Source organism: Oncorhynchus keta, chromosome 13 (genome assembly GCF_023373465.1).
Source record: "Oncorhynchus keta strain PuntledgeMale-10-30-2019 chromosome 13, Oket_V2, whole genome shotgun sequence".
NCBI classification, from domain to species: Eukaryota; Metazoa; Chordata; class Actinopteri; order Salmoniformes; family Salmonidae; genus Oncorhynchus; species Oncorhynchus keta.
The window spans coordinates 5,996,725-6,014,419 of NC_068433.1; the positions used below are offsets into that span (position 1 = coordinate 5,996,725).

Genomic DNA, 17,695 nt, shown 5'->3' on the forward strand with positions numbered 1-17,695 from the left:
CCAGGTTAGCAGAGGGTTTGGCCCAGCGTCGTCCAGATTAGGGGAGGGTTTGGCCCAGCATCATCCAGGTTAGGGGAGGGTTTGGCCCAGCGTCGTCCGGGTTAGGGGAGGGTTTGGCCCAGCTTCGTACGGGTTAGGGGAGGGTTTGGCCCAGCGTCGTCCAGGTTAGGGGAGGGTTTGGCCCAGCGTCGTCCGGGTTAGGGGAGGGTTTGGGCCAGCGTCGTCCGGGTTAGGGGAGGGTTTGGCCCAGCGTCGTCCAGGTTAGGGGGGGGTTTGGCACAGCGTCGTCCGGGTTAGGGGAGGGTTTGGCCCAGCGTCGTCCAGGTTAGGGGGTTTGGCACAGCGTCGTCCGGGTTAGGGGAGGGTTTGGCTGGTGGGGGCTTTACTTGGCTCATCGCACTCATAGCGACTCCTCGTGGCGGGCCGGTCGCCTGCAGCCTGACTTCGGTCGTCAGTGGAACGGTGTTTCCTCCGACACATTGGTGAAGCTGGCTTCTGGGTTAAGAGGGATAAGCCGGATAGAACAGCCGTCATTGTAAATAAGAATTTGTTCTTAACTGCCTTGGCTAGTTAAATATAAAATAAACATGGTGTCACTATAACAACAGATTGAAAATGCAAACTTTGAAAGGTCATGCCCCTCACCCTGTGTGACAGTCCTGATATTTGGTTCCTTGGTCCCTCTCCTCACAAGGAACACATTTGTCTCAATGACCCTTAAGGTCTGACGTTATGGATTTTCCCCCATTTTGAATTTTGTGAAGAACACTTCAAATGCTACTCCTCTGGTGTAACGGTTCTCTTGTTCCTCTCCCTCCTCTGGCACCAAATGACCGGTCTGCACAAAACTTGATACATGGCATCTATGGCTCTCACAAATAAAGTTTTCCAGGCTAATGTAACGGATGTGAAACGGCTCGCTTAGTTAGCGGTGCGCGCTAAATAGCGTTTCAATCGGTGACGTCACTTTCTCGCAAGGGCCGCGGCTTTTGTGGAGCGATGGTTAACGATGCTTCGTGGGTGACTGTTGTTGATGTGTGCAGAGGGTCCCTGGTTTGCGCCCGGGTATGGGCGAGGGGACGGTCTAAAGTTATACTGTTACACTAACATCTCAAACAACATGGACAATAAATATTGACCAATAAACATTTGTGTCGGCATGGTCTGGCACATAAACGGATGTAAATCAGACGGTTATTCATATTGAAACAAAACTTGATACACGGTTTCCAAACACTGTCAAGGTTTCAACATATGCAAGAACAATCAGATCCACCACATGGTGGCGCTATAACAGGCACATATTTATATCTCTTGATCTGTTTGACTCAGTCATGGAATTTGGCACACATGCTCAGCAATGTGAGTCTAGCTAACCTGTCAAGTATGATTCAGTTTGGCCTCACGGTGGCACTGTTGGACAGGAAAAAACATTCGCGCAAGCTCATTGGCTTATTATTGTATGAACTAGAGTGTTGAGTTCTGATATTTGGCAAGTGTGGTAAGGAGTACAGAAGTAGATCATCCGATGAACCCCGGCTTGAACCCCGGCATTGCTGCTTCCAGCTTTAATTATTTTACCTATTTCCATTTGTTTTGGTGTCTTACTGTCTTTGGACTATTGTTCAGTTCAACCCCTAGTACTCGTGTGTGTGTGTGTGTGTGTGTGTGTGTGTGTGTGTGTGTGTGTGTGTGTGTGTGTGTGTGTGTGTGTGTGTGTGTGTGTGTGTGTGTGTGTGTGTGTGTGTGTGTGTGTGTGTGTGCTTGTGTGTGCTTGTGTGTGTGTGTGAGTGCTTATGTGTGTGTATGAGAGTTTGTTCTCATGTGTGTGCATTTCTCCAAGTTTGCAAAAAACAGCTAGTTAAATATGTGAATCTCGAGTTCCTACGTGTATAATTGACAGAAGTCTATGACGGTGTGCAATTTGAGCGGGTTAATGTTTAATCCTATGTCTATACATGTTACAATATATGAGCTCGAAGCAGTCCACAACGTGAACTAACAGTACTCACTGCATACTGAATAAAAGTATCAAATGATATACAATACCATGTAACAGGCCAAAGCAAATGTCAGTTGGGCTACCTTTACTGATAGGCTTCTGTGCAATACAAAATAATGAAATACCGCCGTGAGCGTGCTATTGTTATGTTTTTCTTAAAAGCACGTGAATAGCTAAACTGTCTCCTCGTTTCGAAAACATGTTGGGTCACCTGAAACACGCGTGAGAATCTAAAACGTTCGATTAAACGTGTAAATTGCGCTGGAGGCTCAAATAAGTGTTCCTTTGTTGCCTTCCTAGTATGACACCTTATAAAACATTAATAAGCTCGGAGAAACGGCGCATCACACTCCCTATCCCACGCCCCATCCCAGCCCCCCCTCCCTCTTTGAATGAGATGGGAGAACTTTCCTCGTCAAGGTCTGCCTTGCCGTAGTGCAGTTAAATGAATAGTTGTTTTCATCTCACTCCTCCGGGCGCGCAGTGGTTCTGGAAAGATTTCCTAGGAATATTGCATTCTAATGAGGAATATGTCGTCGTGTTAACGGGTTATCTAGATCTATATCCAGAACCATTTCAATATTTATCAGTTTATCTGTCAGTTGACTTTTAACATTGACTTGTTTTATTAATGCCGGGAAACTAGGAAAAAGCTAGAGGTACAATAGCTTACACAGGACAGCGGTCGGCACACGGCTTGTTCTTCTGTTTTCTCCAGAGAAGGATAGAACCAAACAAAAGGCGATCCAAGATAAAAAGATAACTGTCTCAGAATGAATAACAATACTGAGAAAGAGAACGATTCGAATGAATTCACCAGTCATGAAGAGGAGGTATGACCGTCTATATATCCTTTCGGTTTGTCACGTTGTCTGACTAACGCATCTTCATTCTAAGGGATTTTTTAAAAAATGTATTAGTTATTTGATACATAAGAACATTCAAATAGTTGATTCACGTGTGATTCATGTGTAAACCTATTCGTTCATGATGTTTCACTTGTGGTTATTCTCAATGACAGAAGACAACGAGATATGAATACTAGTGATACTCATCTGTTAACTTTTGACCACAAATTAAAACTTTGCTGAATTAGTTTTGAAGAGAAAAAAAAAGTCCAACATCATGTTGTTGATGAATATGTGAGATAGATTAAGTAATGTAGGATCTACTTTGATAGGGCCAATTTGTGTAGGAGTAGGCATGTTCTTTCTAAGTAAGCGGTATTGGCTGTCAGCTGATCTTCAGATCATCTTCAAACACTGCTGTTGCAACATGCAGGCAATATGCCTCCACACCGCATAAGACAAGTCTCCAGAACTATGTTTCAGGCTAAAAAAAAAGAAGATATATCTCTGAATGCCATTGTCTCTGGTATCCATAATCTAAACAGGTGAATGTACGCTGGTAAAGTTATATCTCACTATCCTGACAGTTGTTTTCTTCTCTCTTAAAATAATATGAGCTCCGTTTAGCAATATTGTATCAAATGTCCTAAATATATATTGCTATCTAAATATGTTGGTAGCGGTATCATTTTCATCGCGTCATTTATTTTGGCATTGAAATGACGGCTTTCTAGATGACAGATGTGTTATTGCAATATGCCGCAGTCTACCCAGCCAAGTGATGTAAGAAACATATATCCGATTAAATGACCTATTTATCTTGAAAGAATTTCATTACAGCCTAAGTATTAGTCACATATGTCTGAATAGGCAAAACAGTCGAAACTTGATGCGACCTGATATATGGACCTTGTGTTTAGACCGCTATGGGTGCAATCCAGTTTGCATCACACATATGTGGTAGGGGATAGACATAGAGGAAAGGTATTATGGTCCTTGTGTCTCTCTCTTTGGTTTACTGCAATGTTCCAATAAAGTTTTCCAATAAAGTCCTGAAGGTAAGTGTTTCGACTATAAACCTTTCATACCTGCAGCACGTGTCACTGACACTTTGGTCCTTTTTTTGCACACCCCCATCATAAATGTAACAGTTTAGTTCAAATCAATCTGGGAAAATGTTACGAGTGACTACTTTTAAAGACTTCTTTTCACGTCAATGATTACAACAGCACCCAAGGCCCTTATAACACTCTAAATGAACCCAGCACCAAGTATTTTAACTTTGCATCTTCTAAAAAAAAAAAATTGGGGGGTGGGGGGAAAACAATTCATGTCGTTGCTCTCATGAAAGTTCTCACAAAAAGTAAGATAGTGGATCACTGCTCCAGCTGAGGCCTCCTACTTGTACAATATAAAGCAAAGCTTGGAGCGAGAGTTTATACAGACTACATTAAAGAGCACAGGAGAGTTTAATGGGCTTGGCTATGGAGATGTTTGGAAGCTTTCCAGACCACCCAAAGCCTAATATTTACTTATGTATATTGACTTCTAGTTAGACAGTGACACTTTGTATTTTGTGAGATGATATATGTCCTAATATTTGTAAATGGTTGTTACTCATTTGAAGAAAACATTGTACAATCCAGCACACATGCAAGCGTGCACACACTAACACGCAGATAATAGAGTGATTTGATTATTGCTTTTTAAGATTGTTTCTGTTTCAGGGTTTTTCGATTTTGGTTTAGATCATTTATTTTTTTAAACATTAAATGCGCTATGCATTATTATGTGGGTTGAATTCTGTAACAACACAGAATAAAACAATGAAGAAAAGTCCCCATGATGGTAGTGACTGTAATAAAAGTCCCCATGATGGTAGTGACTGTAATAAAAGTCCCCATGATGCTAGTGACTATAATAAAAGTCCCCATGATGCTAGTGACTGTAATAAAAGTCCCCATGATGCTAGTGACTGTAATAAAAGTCCCCATGATGGTAGTGACTGTAATAAAAGTCCCCATGATGCTAGTGACTATAATAAAAGTCCCCATGATGCTAGTGACTAATAAAAGTCCCCATGATGGTAGTGACTGTAATAAAAGTCCCCATGATGCTAGTGACTGTAATAAAAGTCCCCATGATGGTAGTGACTGTAATAAAAGTCCCCATGATGGTAGTGACTGTAATAAAAGTCCCCATGATGCTAGTGACTATAATAAAAGTCCCCATGATGCTAGTGACTGTAATAAAAGTCCCCATGATGGTAGTGACTGTAATAAAAGTCCCCATGATGCTAGTGACTATAATAAAAGTCCCCATGATGCTAGTGACTGTAATAAAAGTCCCCATGATGGTAGTGACTGTAAGAAAAGTCCCCATGATGCTAGTGACTGTACATTACTGCTGATCACTTATTAACCATTATTCACATTAATTTACTTTAATAACATATTTCAGTTGTTTATTACATTAGTTGTATTTGATGACTTTATTATTTCATTTGGGGCTTCTGAGTGGCACAGCGGTCTAAGGTACTGCATCTCAGTGCAAGAAGTGTCTTTACAGTCCTTGGTTCGAATCCAGGCTGTATCACACCCAGTCGTGATTGGGAGTCCCATAGGGCGGCGCACAGCGTCCGGGGTTGGCCCGGTGTAGGCCTTCATTGTAAATAAGAATTTGATCTTAACTGACTTGCCTAGTTAAGTAAAGGTTCAATTAAAAAAGTAATCTCATCTCCATAGAGCTGAAGTCTGACAAAATCACTATTTTTGTAGTTCTTCAAAGTAGATAAGGCATACTTGTATGACTGTTGAATACCAACTATCAATCATTTAGATCATGTATTTTCAGATAGCAGGCATAATTGAACACAGACGGACAAGAAGGCATGCAATGGATTATGGTCATTATAGTTAATTACCACGTTTTCTGTGCCGAACTATGTAGAATATTGGCCTGTTGAAACTACAACTCCCTACTACATTGCACAGTTCGGGCTTGATTTGTTTTATCTCTGGAGACACTGTGCAATGTTAGCATTGACATCACAGAAAAAAAATAAACGAAATGGAATATAAATAATTGAACCAATGCCGGTCAATTCCTGGTTTAATTGTTTTTTTTTGTGTGACATTTTGGTTAAATCGCACAGCACTAACAGATACAGGCCACACACTCAAACACAGATCAACTAATAGAGACACAAACACAAACACACACACACACATACTTTGCTTCGAGCTGAAAAACATTTGAATAATTTCAAAGAAATATACTTTCTAGTGTGTATGACTGGCAGCTTTTCCTGCTTGTTCACTAATCTCTAAATAAGTTCCCAACGGTCCACCGATGTCAATGTAACTTCTATTCCACATTGTTTCCACGTCATTTCATTGATTCAACCAGTGTGTGCCCGGTGGATAGGTACCACGGCTTGCAAAGTCAGTATGTGTAGGTATGAGTTATTTTATTCCTAGACTGACACATTACATTTCGAAGTTGCTCAAATACGGATCTTACACGTTTCCTACAATCTGGGAACATTCACAGAACCAATTTTGGTTTGCTGGGAAAACACTGTCCTCTCGTCAAAAACAAGTAATATAGGGTGTCTGTTTACTGTTCAACAACACCACACAGTAACACTAGTTCATCATGGTAAAAGCGTCAAAGTTCAACTACTAATTCTGGCATCTTCCTCAAAAACAGTTGAAGTAGCAATCACCTGTGCAATTCAGTGCAGTATACACCTGCTTCATTGTTCTTACACACACATACCGTGTTCACTGTAAACTAGTGTCGCTTTGAGACTTGACTGGTGCTGGATTATATTCTGTCAACATTCTGTTGATATTCTATTGATATTCTGTTGATATTCTGTTGATATTCTGTTGATATTCTGTCAACATTCTGTTGATATTCTATTGATATTCTATTGATATTCTGTTGATATTCTGTCAACATTCTGTTGATATTCTATTGATATTCTATTGATATTCTGTTTATATTCTGTTGATATTCTGTTGATATTCTGTCAACATTCTGTTGATATTCTGTTGATATTCTGTTGATATTCTGCCAACATTCTGTTGATATTCTGTTGATATTCTGTTGATATTCTGTCAACATTCTGTTGATATTCTGTCAACATTCTGTTGATATTCTGTTGATATTCTGTTGATATTCTGTCAACATTCTGTTGATATTCTGTTGATATTCTGCCAACATTCTGTCAACATTCTGTTGATATTCTGTCAACATTCTGTTGATATTCTGTTGATATTCTACCAACATTTTGTTAATATTATGTTGATATTCTGTCAACATTCTGTTGATATTCTGTCAACATTCTGTTGATATTCTGTTGATATTCTGCCAACATTTTGTTAATATTATGTTGATATTCTGTCAACATTCTGTTGATATTCTGTCAACATTCTGTTGGTATTCTGTTGATATTCTGCCAACATTCTGTTGATATTCTGTCAACATTCTGTTGATATTCTGTTGATATTCTGCCAACATTCTGTTGATATTCTGTCAACATTCTGTTGATATTCTGTTGATATTCTGCCAACATTCTGTTGATATTCTGTCAACATTCTGTTGATATTCTGTTGATATTCTGCTGATGACACAATCATTATTGAATGATTCATATATTAGTTGAATTTGTGTTTCAGTACTTGACTAGAACCCCGTACTGTAGCACTCCCCAACCCCCAGTACTGGTGATCATTGCTGTAGGCAATGTGAAATAATTTATTATTGTAACTGTGGATTATATGAGGTCAGGATTGACCAGCAGTCCTGGTTAAAATTCAAGACGCTCTCAAAACACAATGAATAGCAGAGTGTGGGGGGAAAAAAAGTGAAGCGAGACAATGCTTTCTCTAGAACAAAGAAATGGAAGAATTTACATACATTTCCTGTAGGAGTTTTAGATAAATGTCTCCTTCACCTCTAACCTTCATGCTTCCCTGCACAACCTCCACCCCTCTGCCACATCTCAGTATCTCCACATTCCTCAATACATCCACACTCATCTCAACTTCAACCTGGCAATCTGACCCCACTTTAAAACAAGCATTTCATTTGGAAGAAAGTGTTCGCTTACTGTTGAGGCTAATGTTGCATTGTGCCTTTTGAAGGCTTCATTACAGGGCTTATCAAGTGACCGATTCCTATTTGATCTTAGCCATTCAAATTGTATCAATATATTATTGTTATTCATTTATTGATTTAAACCTTTATTGACACAGGTTAGTCTCACTGAGATTACGTTAAACCTTTATTGACACAGGTTAGTCTCACTGAGATTACGTTAAACCTTTATTGACACAGGTTAGTCTCACTGAGATTACGTTAAACCTTTATTGACACAGGTTAGTCTCACTGAGATTACGTTAAACCTTTATTGACACAGGTTAGTCTCACTGAGATTACGTTAAACCTTTATTGACACAGGTTAGTCTCACTGAGATTACGTTAAACCTTTATTGACACAGGTTAGTCTCACTGAGATTACGTTAAACCTTTATTTACACAGGTTAGTCTCACTGAGATTACGTTAAACCTTTATTGACACAGGTTAAACCTTTATTGACACAGGTTAGTCTCACTGAGATTACGTTAAACCTTTATTGACACAGGTTAGTCTCACTGAGATTACGTTAAACCTTTATTGACACAGGTTAGTCTCACTGAGATTACGTTAAACCTTTATTGACACAGGTTAGTCTCACTGAGATTACGTTAAACCTTTATTGACACAGGTTAGTCTCACTGAGATTACGTTAAACCTTTATTGACACAGGTTAGTCTCACTGAGATTACGTTAAACCTTTATTGACACAGGTTAGTCTCACTGAGATTACGTTAAACCTTTATTGACACAGGTTAGTCTCACTGAGATTACGTGTTAGAACAGAGCCCAGCCATAGGTTTATGTGTTTGGTCAAGAAGTTACAATAAACCTGAAGAGCTTGGCAGAGATTTGCATTTAACTACAGTCCAACAGATGCAACCATCCCTCCCTGGAGCCTAATTGAATTGTGCAGGCCCGTTTTTGTCTATCTTCGTCCTCTTCAAATGGCAGGTCATGTGGCCAGGTTGACCTTTTCAGAGACATCTTAGCAGGGAGTTATGCAGTGGGAAAATGATGAAGGAGGAAGATGAGTGAAGATGAGTGAAGATGAGTGAAGCCACGATGTCCCCTGTGTGTGTGTGTGTGTGTGTGTGTGTGTGTGTGTGTGTGCGTGTGCGTGTGCGTGTGCGTGTGCGTGTGCGTGTGCGTGTGCGTGTGTGTGTGCGTGTGCGTGTGCGTGTGCGTGTGCGTGTGTGTGTGTGTGTGTGTGTGTGTGGTGGTGGTGGTGGTGGTGGTGGGGGGGGGGTTCTGTTTGTGAAAAGGGCACACAGATACATTAACAAACTATGACGTGGAACATATCAGGAGGGGGGGGGGATACTGGAGCCATAATCTGGTTATAATAGGGTGCACACACACACACACACACACACACACACACACACACACACACACACACACACACACACACACACACACACACACACACACACACACACACACACACTACCTTCCCCCCACCCGATGGGTTGAGTTTATTTATAAAAGCGCTAGGGGAATTGTTATCTTATCTTGGACATTTGTCAGCTGTGTGACAAGAGGTATTTGAAAACACAACAAGGCTTAGTGTCAACAACTGCTGGTTCGACTGTGAAATGTGACGCTGGGAGGAAGAAAGAAAAAAAAAAGAAGTGTTTAGAATTGTACAGAAGTCTTCAAAACCATTTGAGAATTCTCCAGTAAAGAGGAGAAAAGTAGCAGCCGTTGTGTGAATACACTGATCATCTTGGTTTATAAAACCCCTCATTGCTGACTTAAGGTCCATTCATGTCTTGTGATGCTGTGTGATCATTGACAGATAGTAGTGTTGGGAGACGTGCCAGCCTTTCTGAAATAAGTCTGGCGGTTTGGTTTGTTTTGTCATGCTGTGTGTCTATGTGCTTATTCTGTCACCTGCACTTAGTCTCTCTCACTCACATACTATAATTAACCACATCTATCTTAACACCCCCCCCCCTCTTTCTCTCCCTCACTATCCCTTTTTCACTCATGCTCTCACTAACTCCTGGCATTATAATGACACTCAGTGGCACCAACCACCATCTTAGTCTCTCTCTCATTCAACTACCAACCATCATCTTAGCATCTCTCTCATTCAACTACCAACCATCACCTTAGTCTCTCTCTCATTCAACTACCAACCACCACCTTAGTCTCTCTCTCATTCAACTACCAACCATCATCTTAGTCTCTCTCTCATTCAACTACCAACCATCACCTTAGTCTCTCTCTCATTCAACTACCAACCATCACCTTAGTCTCTCTCTCATTCAACTACCAACCATCACCTTAGTCTCTCTCTCATTCAACTACCAACCATCACCTTAGTCTCTCTCTCATTCAACTACCAACCATCACCTTAGTCTCTCTCTCATTCAACTACCAACCATCATCTTAGTCTCTCTCTCATTCAACTACCAACCATCACCTTAGTCTCTCTCTCATTCAACTACCAACCATCACCTTAGTCTCTCTCTCATTCAACTACCAACCATCATCTTAGTCTTTCTCTCATTCAACTACCAACCATCACCTTAGTCTCTCTCTCATTCAACTACCAACCATCACCTTAGTCTCTCTCTCATTCAACTACCAACCATCACCTTAGTCTCTCTCTCATTCAACTACCAACCACCACCTTAGTCTCTCTCTCATTCAACTACCAACCATCACCTTAGTCTCTCTCTCATTCAACTACCAACCATCATCTTAGCATCTCTCTCATTCAACTACCAACCATCACCTTAGTCTCTCTCTCATTCAACTACCAACCATCACCTTAGTCTCTCTCTCATTCAACTACCAACCATCATCTTAGTCTTTCTCTCATTCAACTACCAACCATCACCTTAGTCTCTCTCTCATTCAACTACCAACCATCACCTTAGTCTCTCTCTCATTCAACTACCAACCACCATCTTAGTCTCTCTCTCATTCAACTACCAACCATCACCTTAGTCTCTCTATCATTCAACTACCAACCATCATCTTAGCATCTCTCTCATTCAACTACCAACCATCACCTTAGTCTCTCTCTCATTCAACTACCAACCATCATCTTAGTCTTTCTCTCATTCAACTACCAACCATCACCTTAGTCTCTCTCTCATTCAACTACCAACCATCATCTTAGCATCTCTCTCATTCAACTACCAACCATCACCGTAGTCTCTCTCTCATTCAACTACCAACCACCACCTTAGTCTCTCTCTCATTCAACTACCAACCATCACCTTAGTCTCTCTCTCATTCAACTACCAACCATCACCTTAGTCTCTCTCTCATTCAACTACCAACCATCATCTTAGTCTTTCTCTCATTCAACTACCAACCATCACCTTAGTCTCTCTCTCATTCAACTACCAACCATCACCTTAGTCTCTCTCTCATTCAACTACCAACCATCACCTTAGTCTCTCTCTCATTCAACTACCAACCACCACCTTAGTCTCTCTCTCATTCAACTACCAACCATCACCTTAGTCTCTCTCTCATTCAACTACCAACCATCATCTTAGCATCTCTCTCATTCAACTACCAACCATCACATTAGTCTCTCTCTCATTCAACTACCAACCATCACCTTAGTCTCTCTCTCATTCAACTACCAACCATCACCTTAGTCTCTCTCTCATTCAACTACCAACCATCATCTTAGCATCTCTCTCATTCAACTGCCAAACATCATCTTAGCATCTCTCTCATTCAACTACCAACCATCACCTTAGTCTCTCTCTCATTCAACTACCAACCATCATCTTAGCATCTCTCTCATTCAACTACCAACCATCACCGTAGTCTTTCTCTCATTCAACTACCAACCATCACCTTAGTCTCTCTCTCATTCAACTACCAACCATCATCTTAGCATCTCTCTCATTCAACTACCAACCATCACCTTAGTCTCTCTCTCATTCAACTACCACCATCATCTTAGCATCTCTCTCATTCAACTACCAACCATCACCTTAGTCTCTCTCTCATTCAACTACCAACCATCACCTTAGTCTCTCTCTCATTCAACTACCAACCATCACCTTAGTCTCTCTCTCATTCAACTACCAACCATCATCTTCCTCTCTCTCTCGATCCAACTCCCCTCCTTCCTCTCTCTCCATTTTCTCTATAACCCATCCCTCCCCATATCCCAGCAGGCCAGCTCTCTATTGGGGTATATCATAATGTGAAAGCATGACCCTGAGATGACCCTCAGCGTTTAACAGATGGCCCTCAGCATTTAACAGATGACCCTGAGATGACCCTCAGCATTTAGCAGATGACCCTGAGATGACCCTCAGCGTTTTACAGATGACCCTGAGATGACCCTCAGCGTTTAACAGATGACCCTCAGCGTTTAACAGATGACCCTCAGCATTTAACAGATGACCCTGAGATGACCCTCAGCGTTTAACAGATGACCCTCAGCGTTTAACAGATGACCCTGAGATGACCCTCAGCGTTTAACAGATGACCCTCAGCGTTTAACAGATGACCCTGAGATGACCCTCAGCGTTTAACAGATGACCCTGAGATGACCCTCAGCGTTTAACAGATGACCCTGAGATGACCCTCAGCGTTTAACAGATGACCCTGAGATGACCCTCAGCGTTTAACAGATGACCCTGAGATGACCCTCAGCGTTTAACAGATGACCCTCAGCGTTTAACAGATGACCCTCAGCGTTTAACAGATGACCCTGAGATGACTCTCAGCGTTTAACAGATGACCCTCAGCGTTTAACAGATGACCCTCAGCGTTTAACAGATGACCCTCAGCGTTTAACAGATGACCCTCAGCGTTTAACAGATGACCCTCAGCGTTTAACAGATGACCCTCAGCGTTTAACAGATGACCCTCAGCGTTTAACAGATGACCCTCAGCGTTTAACAGATGACCCTCAGCGTTTAACAGATGACCCTCAGCGTTTAACAGATGACCCTCAGCGTTTAACAGATGACCCTCAGCGTTTAACAGATGACCCTCAGCGTTTAGCAGATGACCCTCAGCGTTTAGCAGATGACCCTCAGCGTTTAGCAGATGACCCTCAGCGTTTAACAGATGACCCTCAGCGTTTAGCAGATGACCCTCAGCGTTTAGCAGATGACCCTCAGCGTTTAACAGATGACCCTCAGCGTTTAACAGATGACCCTCAGCGTTTAGCAGATGACCCTCAGCGTTTAGCAGATGACCCTCAGCGTTTAGCAGATGACCCTCAGCGTTTAACAGATGACCCTCAGCGTTTAGCAGATGACCCTCAGCGTTTAGCAGATGACCCTCAGCGTTTAACAGATGACCCTCAGCGTTTAACAGATGACCCTCAGCGTTTAGCAGATGACCCTCAGCGTTTAGCAGATGACCCTCAGCGTTTAGCAGATGACCCTCAGCGTTTAGCAGATGACCCTGAGATGACCCGTTTATGGTCATGGGAACCCTAAAGACGAGAGAGCTGCCAGGCAGAACATGTGAGGCTGACTACTGACTGCTTACTACTGGCTACTGACTACTGACTGCTGACTACTGGCTGCTGGCTACTGGCTGCTGACTGCTGACTACTGACTACTGACTGCTGACTACTGACTACTGGCTACTGACTACTGACTACTGGCTGCTGACTGCTGACTACTGACTGCTTACTACTGGCTACTGACTACTGACTGCTGACTGCTGACTACTGACTACTGACCGCTGACTACTGGCTACTGACTGCTGACTGCTGACTGCTGACTACTGGCTACAGACTGCTGACTACTGACTACTGGCTACTGACTGCTGACTGCTGACTGCTGACTACTGACTGCTGACTACTGACTACTGGCTACTGACTGCTGACTACTGACTACTGACTGCTGACTGCTGACTACTGACTACTGGCTACTGACTGCTGACTACTGGCTACAGACTGCTGACTACTGACTACTGGCTACTGACTGCTGACTGCTGACTGCTGACTACTGGCTACAGACTGCTGACTACTGACTAATGGCTACTGTTTGTTTTAGAAATAGTTGATTTTTAAAGGGTAAATTTCTTCTGTAACTGGAAGTTTTAAGCTTAAACAGAAGTGACTGTACTCAGTTTCTGTCCAGTTTAACTCATGCTTTTACCGACTTCAAAACAAAAAAGACCAAGGTTGGGGGGATCAGTAACAAAGGGATTTGTGGGAAAGGCTCAATTAGCCCGTTCTAATTATTGTCTTTGGAATGCTGTTGAGTCAGCCTGTGGAGACGGTCTTACCACAGAGAGGGGGGACGGGTCTTACCACAGAGAGGGGGAGGGTCTTACCACAGAGAGGGGGAGGGTCTTACCACAGAGAGGGGGAGGGTCTTATCACAGAGAGGGGACGGGTCTTATCACAGAGAGGGGACGGGTCTTACCACAGAGAGGGGGGAGGGTCTTACCACAGAGAGGGGGGAGGGTCTTACCACAGAGAGGGGGGAGGGTCTTATCACAGAGAGGGGACGGGTCTTACCACAGAGAGGGGGGAGGGTCTTACCACAGAGAGGGGGAGGGTCTTACCACAGAGAGGGGATGGGTCTTATCACAGAGAGGGGGAGGGTCTTATCACAGAGAGGGGGAGGGTCTTATCACAGAGAGGGGATGGGTCTTATCACAGAGAGGGGGGAGGGTCTTATCACAGATAGGGGGAGGGTCTTACCACAGAGAGGGGGAGGGTCTTACCACAGAGAGGGGGGAGGGTCTTACCACAGAGAGGGGAGGGTCTTATCACAGAGAGGGGGGTCTTAACACAGAGAGGGGGGAAGGTCTTATCACAGAGAGGGGGAAGGGTCTTATCACAGAGAGGGGGGAGGGTCTTATCACAGAGAGGGGGAGGGTCTTACCACAGAGATGGGGGAGGGTCTTACCACAGAGAGTGGGGATTGTCTTACCACAGAGAGGGTGACAGCAGGTGAAGGCACTTATAACTGAACAATGTTAAGATCTCAATTTAAGGTAAGGTTTGTCCCTTGTATGATCTAAATTGAAATTGTTTTATGATGATACCATCTGTTTTTATATGCAAATCATTCTGACTGAAATTAGACAATTCCATGGATATCAATCAATAGAGGTAAGATGTATACTCTTTAAGGAATACCTAGGATAGGATAAAGTAATCCTTCTCACCCCCCTTAAAAGATTTAGATGCACTATTGTAAAGTGGCTGTTCCACTGGATGTCATAAGGTGAATGCACCAATTTGTAAGTCGCTCTGGATAAGAGCGTCTGCTAAATGACTTAAATGTAAATGTAAATCACAGAGAGAGGGGAGGGTCTTACCACAGAGAGGGGGGAGGGTCTTACCACAGAGAGGGTGAAGGGTCTTATCACAGAGAGGGGGGAGGGTCTTATCACAGAGAGGGGGGAGGGTCTTACCACAGAGAGGGGGAGGGTCTTACCACAGAGAGAGGGGAGGGTCTTATCACAGAGAGAGGGGAGGGTCTTATCACAGAGAGGGGGAGGGTCTTATCACAGAGAGGGGGAGGGTCTTACCACAGAGAGAGGGGGAGGGTCTTATCACAGAGAGAGGGGAGGGTCTTATCACAGAGAGGGGGGAGGGTCTTATCACAGAGAGGGGGAGGGTCTTACCACAGAGAGGAGGAAGTGTATAGGGAGAGGAAATAGCTATTTAGCATACTGGGGCAGCTGTAAATGTAGCCCAAAAACGGCCAATCTACTTGACAGTCTGTGAAAATATCCTTCCTGTTGACGTGTTAAAGTAGCCTGTCTCTGGGTTCAAGATGAACGGCGGTTGATTGACAGGAAATGAAGAAACCTAAAGGCTTAGGACGGGGTTCAGTTTAAATGAGAGGAAGACAAGGAGAACACAACACCTAAAGACAGCTCTTTATTTGCTCTGTCTTCAATCATTTGTTTAATAAACAAAAATATATTTTGTTTTAACGTGTTCTGGCTTCAGTCACTTGCTTTAACATTGACAGACCTTTGAGAGGCAGTGATCGGTGGTTCAAACCCCTTTCTTGGTTTTAGTTTATTTGACCTCTCAGTTAACCCATGACCCAAACACTAACCTTGCTATGACCTCTGATCTTGAATGGGGAACCTTTTGACCTTTTGTTTTCACCCTGACTCATGCAGGATTAACAACAGCCTTAGATGGATTCATCCATTTTGGGTCGTTTGACACTTAGAAGGCCTTCAGTTTCTTTTAACTATAAAGACGGACAATAACAGGGAACAGTGACAAAAATATCTTTCCAATTCACACGTGTATTAATACATACTTGCGCATTTCTGAAAAAGGACAAATGTATGCACACACACAAATCAGACCTCACAATGCCAAGTCTACACTCCAGGGCCAGATCTCTACCTACCACACCTGAGTCCTCTATCTACGGAACTTGGCTCCGACACAAATAATATTCATCCCACTCACACTCCGAGGTCATGTCTCTCATGTTAAACAGAAACGGGTGGTCAAAAAAAAGCACATGAACTCGAACTCGGAACACCTATCTGACGCCATGCATACACATTCCATACGTTAGAAATAATCGATTTAGGAATATTATAATTGCTTATGAAACAGTCAATTGTGACATAGATATAATTGTATGAATTGTATGATCAGACAGATAATTTAATAATGATACCAAATTTTTCTAACTCAGAATAAAAGTCTTTATCTAAGTCTATACAGATGGTTCTTTATTTTTCTGTTCATCAGTAGCTCTTTACAATTGTCACAAATTAGTTATTATTAATTAATTAATAACCGTTATAATGGGTGAGAAATATCTTTCTCTTTCTACAAACTCAAACTGTTTTGTTACTGAAATGGTTTATACAGTAAGCGTCAATATAATGGTAGCTAATCATGTTATATGTTTTTAGAGTATGTTGACTTTGGCTTCGGTTGTTATTGATTCTGAAAACAGCCTTCATTTTGTGTGAAAAGTGTTACTTATGGCCATTGTTTTGGAAATGGTTTGACATCTCCTCAGTTAGAGCTACAGTTGGAGTTGATGACTTTGTTCTAGAGTCAGGGTGGAAATGGTCAGGGTGGAAATGGTCAGGGTGGAAATGGTCAGGGTGGAAATGGTCAGGGTGGAAATGGTCTGGGTGGAAATGGTCAGGGTGGAAATGGTCTGGGTGGAAATGGTCAGGGTGGAAATGGTTTGACATCTCCTCAGTTAGAGCTACAGTTGGAGTTGATGACTTTGTTCTAGTAGTCACAAGTCACAATACCATTTTTAGAGTCTTTAGGTGGCTCTGGGACCCCCAAAAGTTGTCTTTGGCCATCGCAGTTGAGGTGATGACTTCATTCACAGGCAATGGCATCATAGAGGGCTGATTAGAGGTGCATTCCTCCCGCGGGACACACAGCAACGGTGGCCTTAATAGGATCTGATGTTTTTGGCCCCGGTGCGCACCGAGCTTTGCTAACTGTTGCCAGGTAACGGCACTGTGTGCACTTTGTGAAGTTCTCAGCTGGCTGGTGGTGGGTCTGCTGTTTTTGATTGAAGCACTCTCAGCGGGTTGGTGTGCATGAGAGCACCATAAATGGTCAAGGATTCCAAGCCAGAAACAGGGCACCTCAGCACTATGGGAATGCAGGTGGAAGACTCACAGTGACTCAGGAGAATGTTCTAAAACATGCCTTAGATCAATTAAATGCCCAGTGCAGTCAAAATGTAGTTGTTTGTTTTTGTATCATATTGCACAGCAGCTGAT

General features: G+C 42.6%; 1 protein-coding gene across 2 annotated transcripts in view; it reads left to right on the top strand.

Moving 5' to 3' along the window:
* The first annotated feature begins 2,406 nt into the window (after positions 1–2,406).
* LOC118371764 (RNA-binding protein with multiple splicing-like) overlaps positions 2,407–17,695 on the top strand; it is a 75,835-nt gene continuing 60,546 nt past the window's right edge. Inside the window, exon 1 of one of the 2 annotated variants that reach the window (XM_052459255.1) lies at positions 2,407–2,835. In XM_052459255.1, the coding sequence (XP_052315215.1) occupies positions 2,776–2,835 (60 nt within the window). In that variant the 5' untranslated portion in view covers positions 2,407–2,775. The remainder of the gene's footprint in view (positions 2,836–17,695) is intronic. The other variant, XM_052459254.1, reaches the window with a different exon arrangement.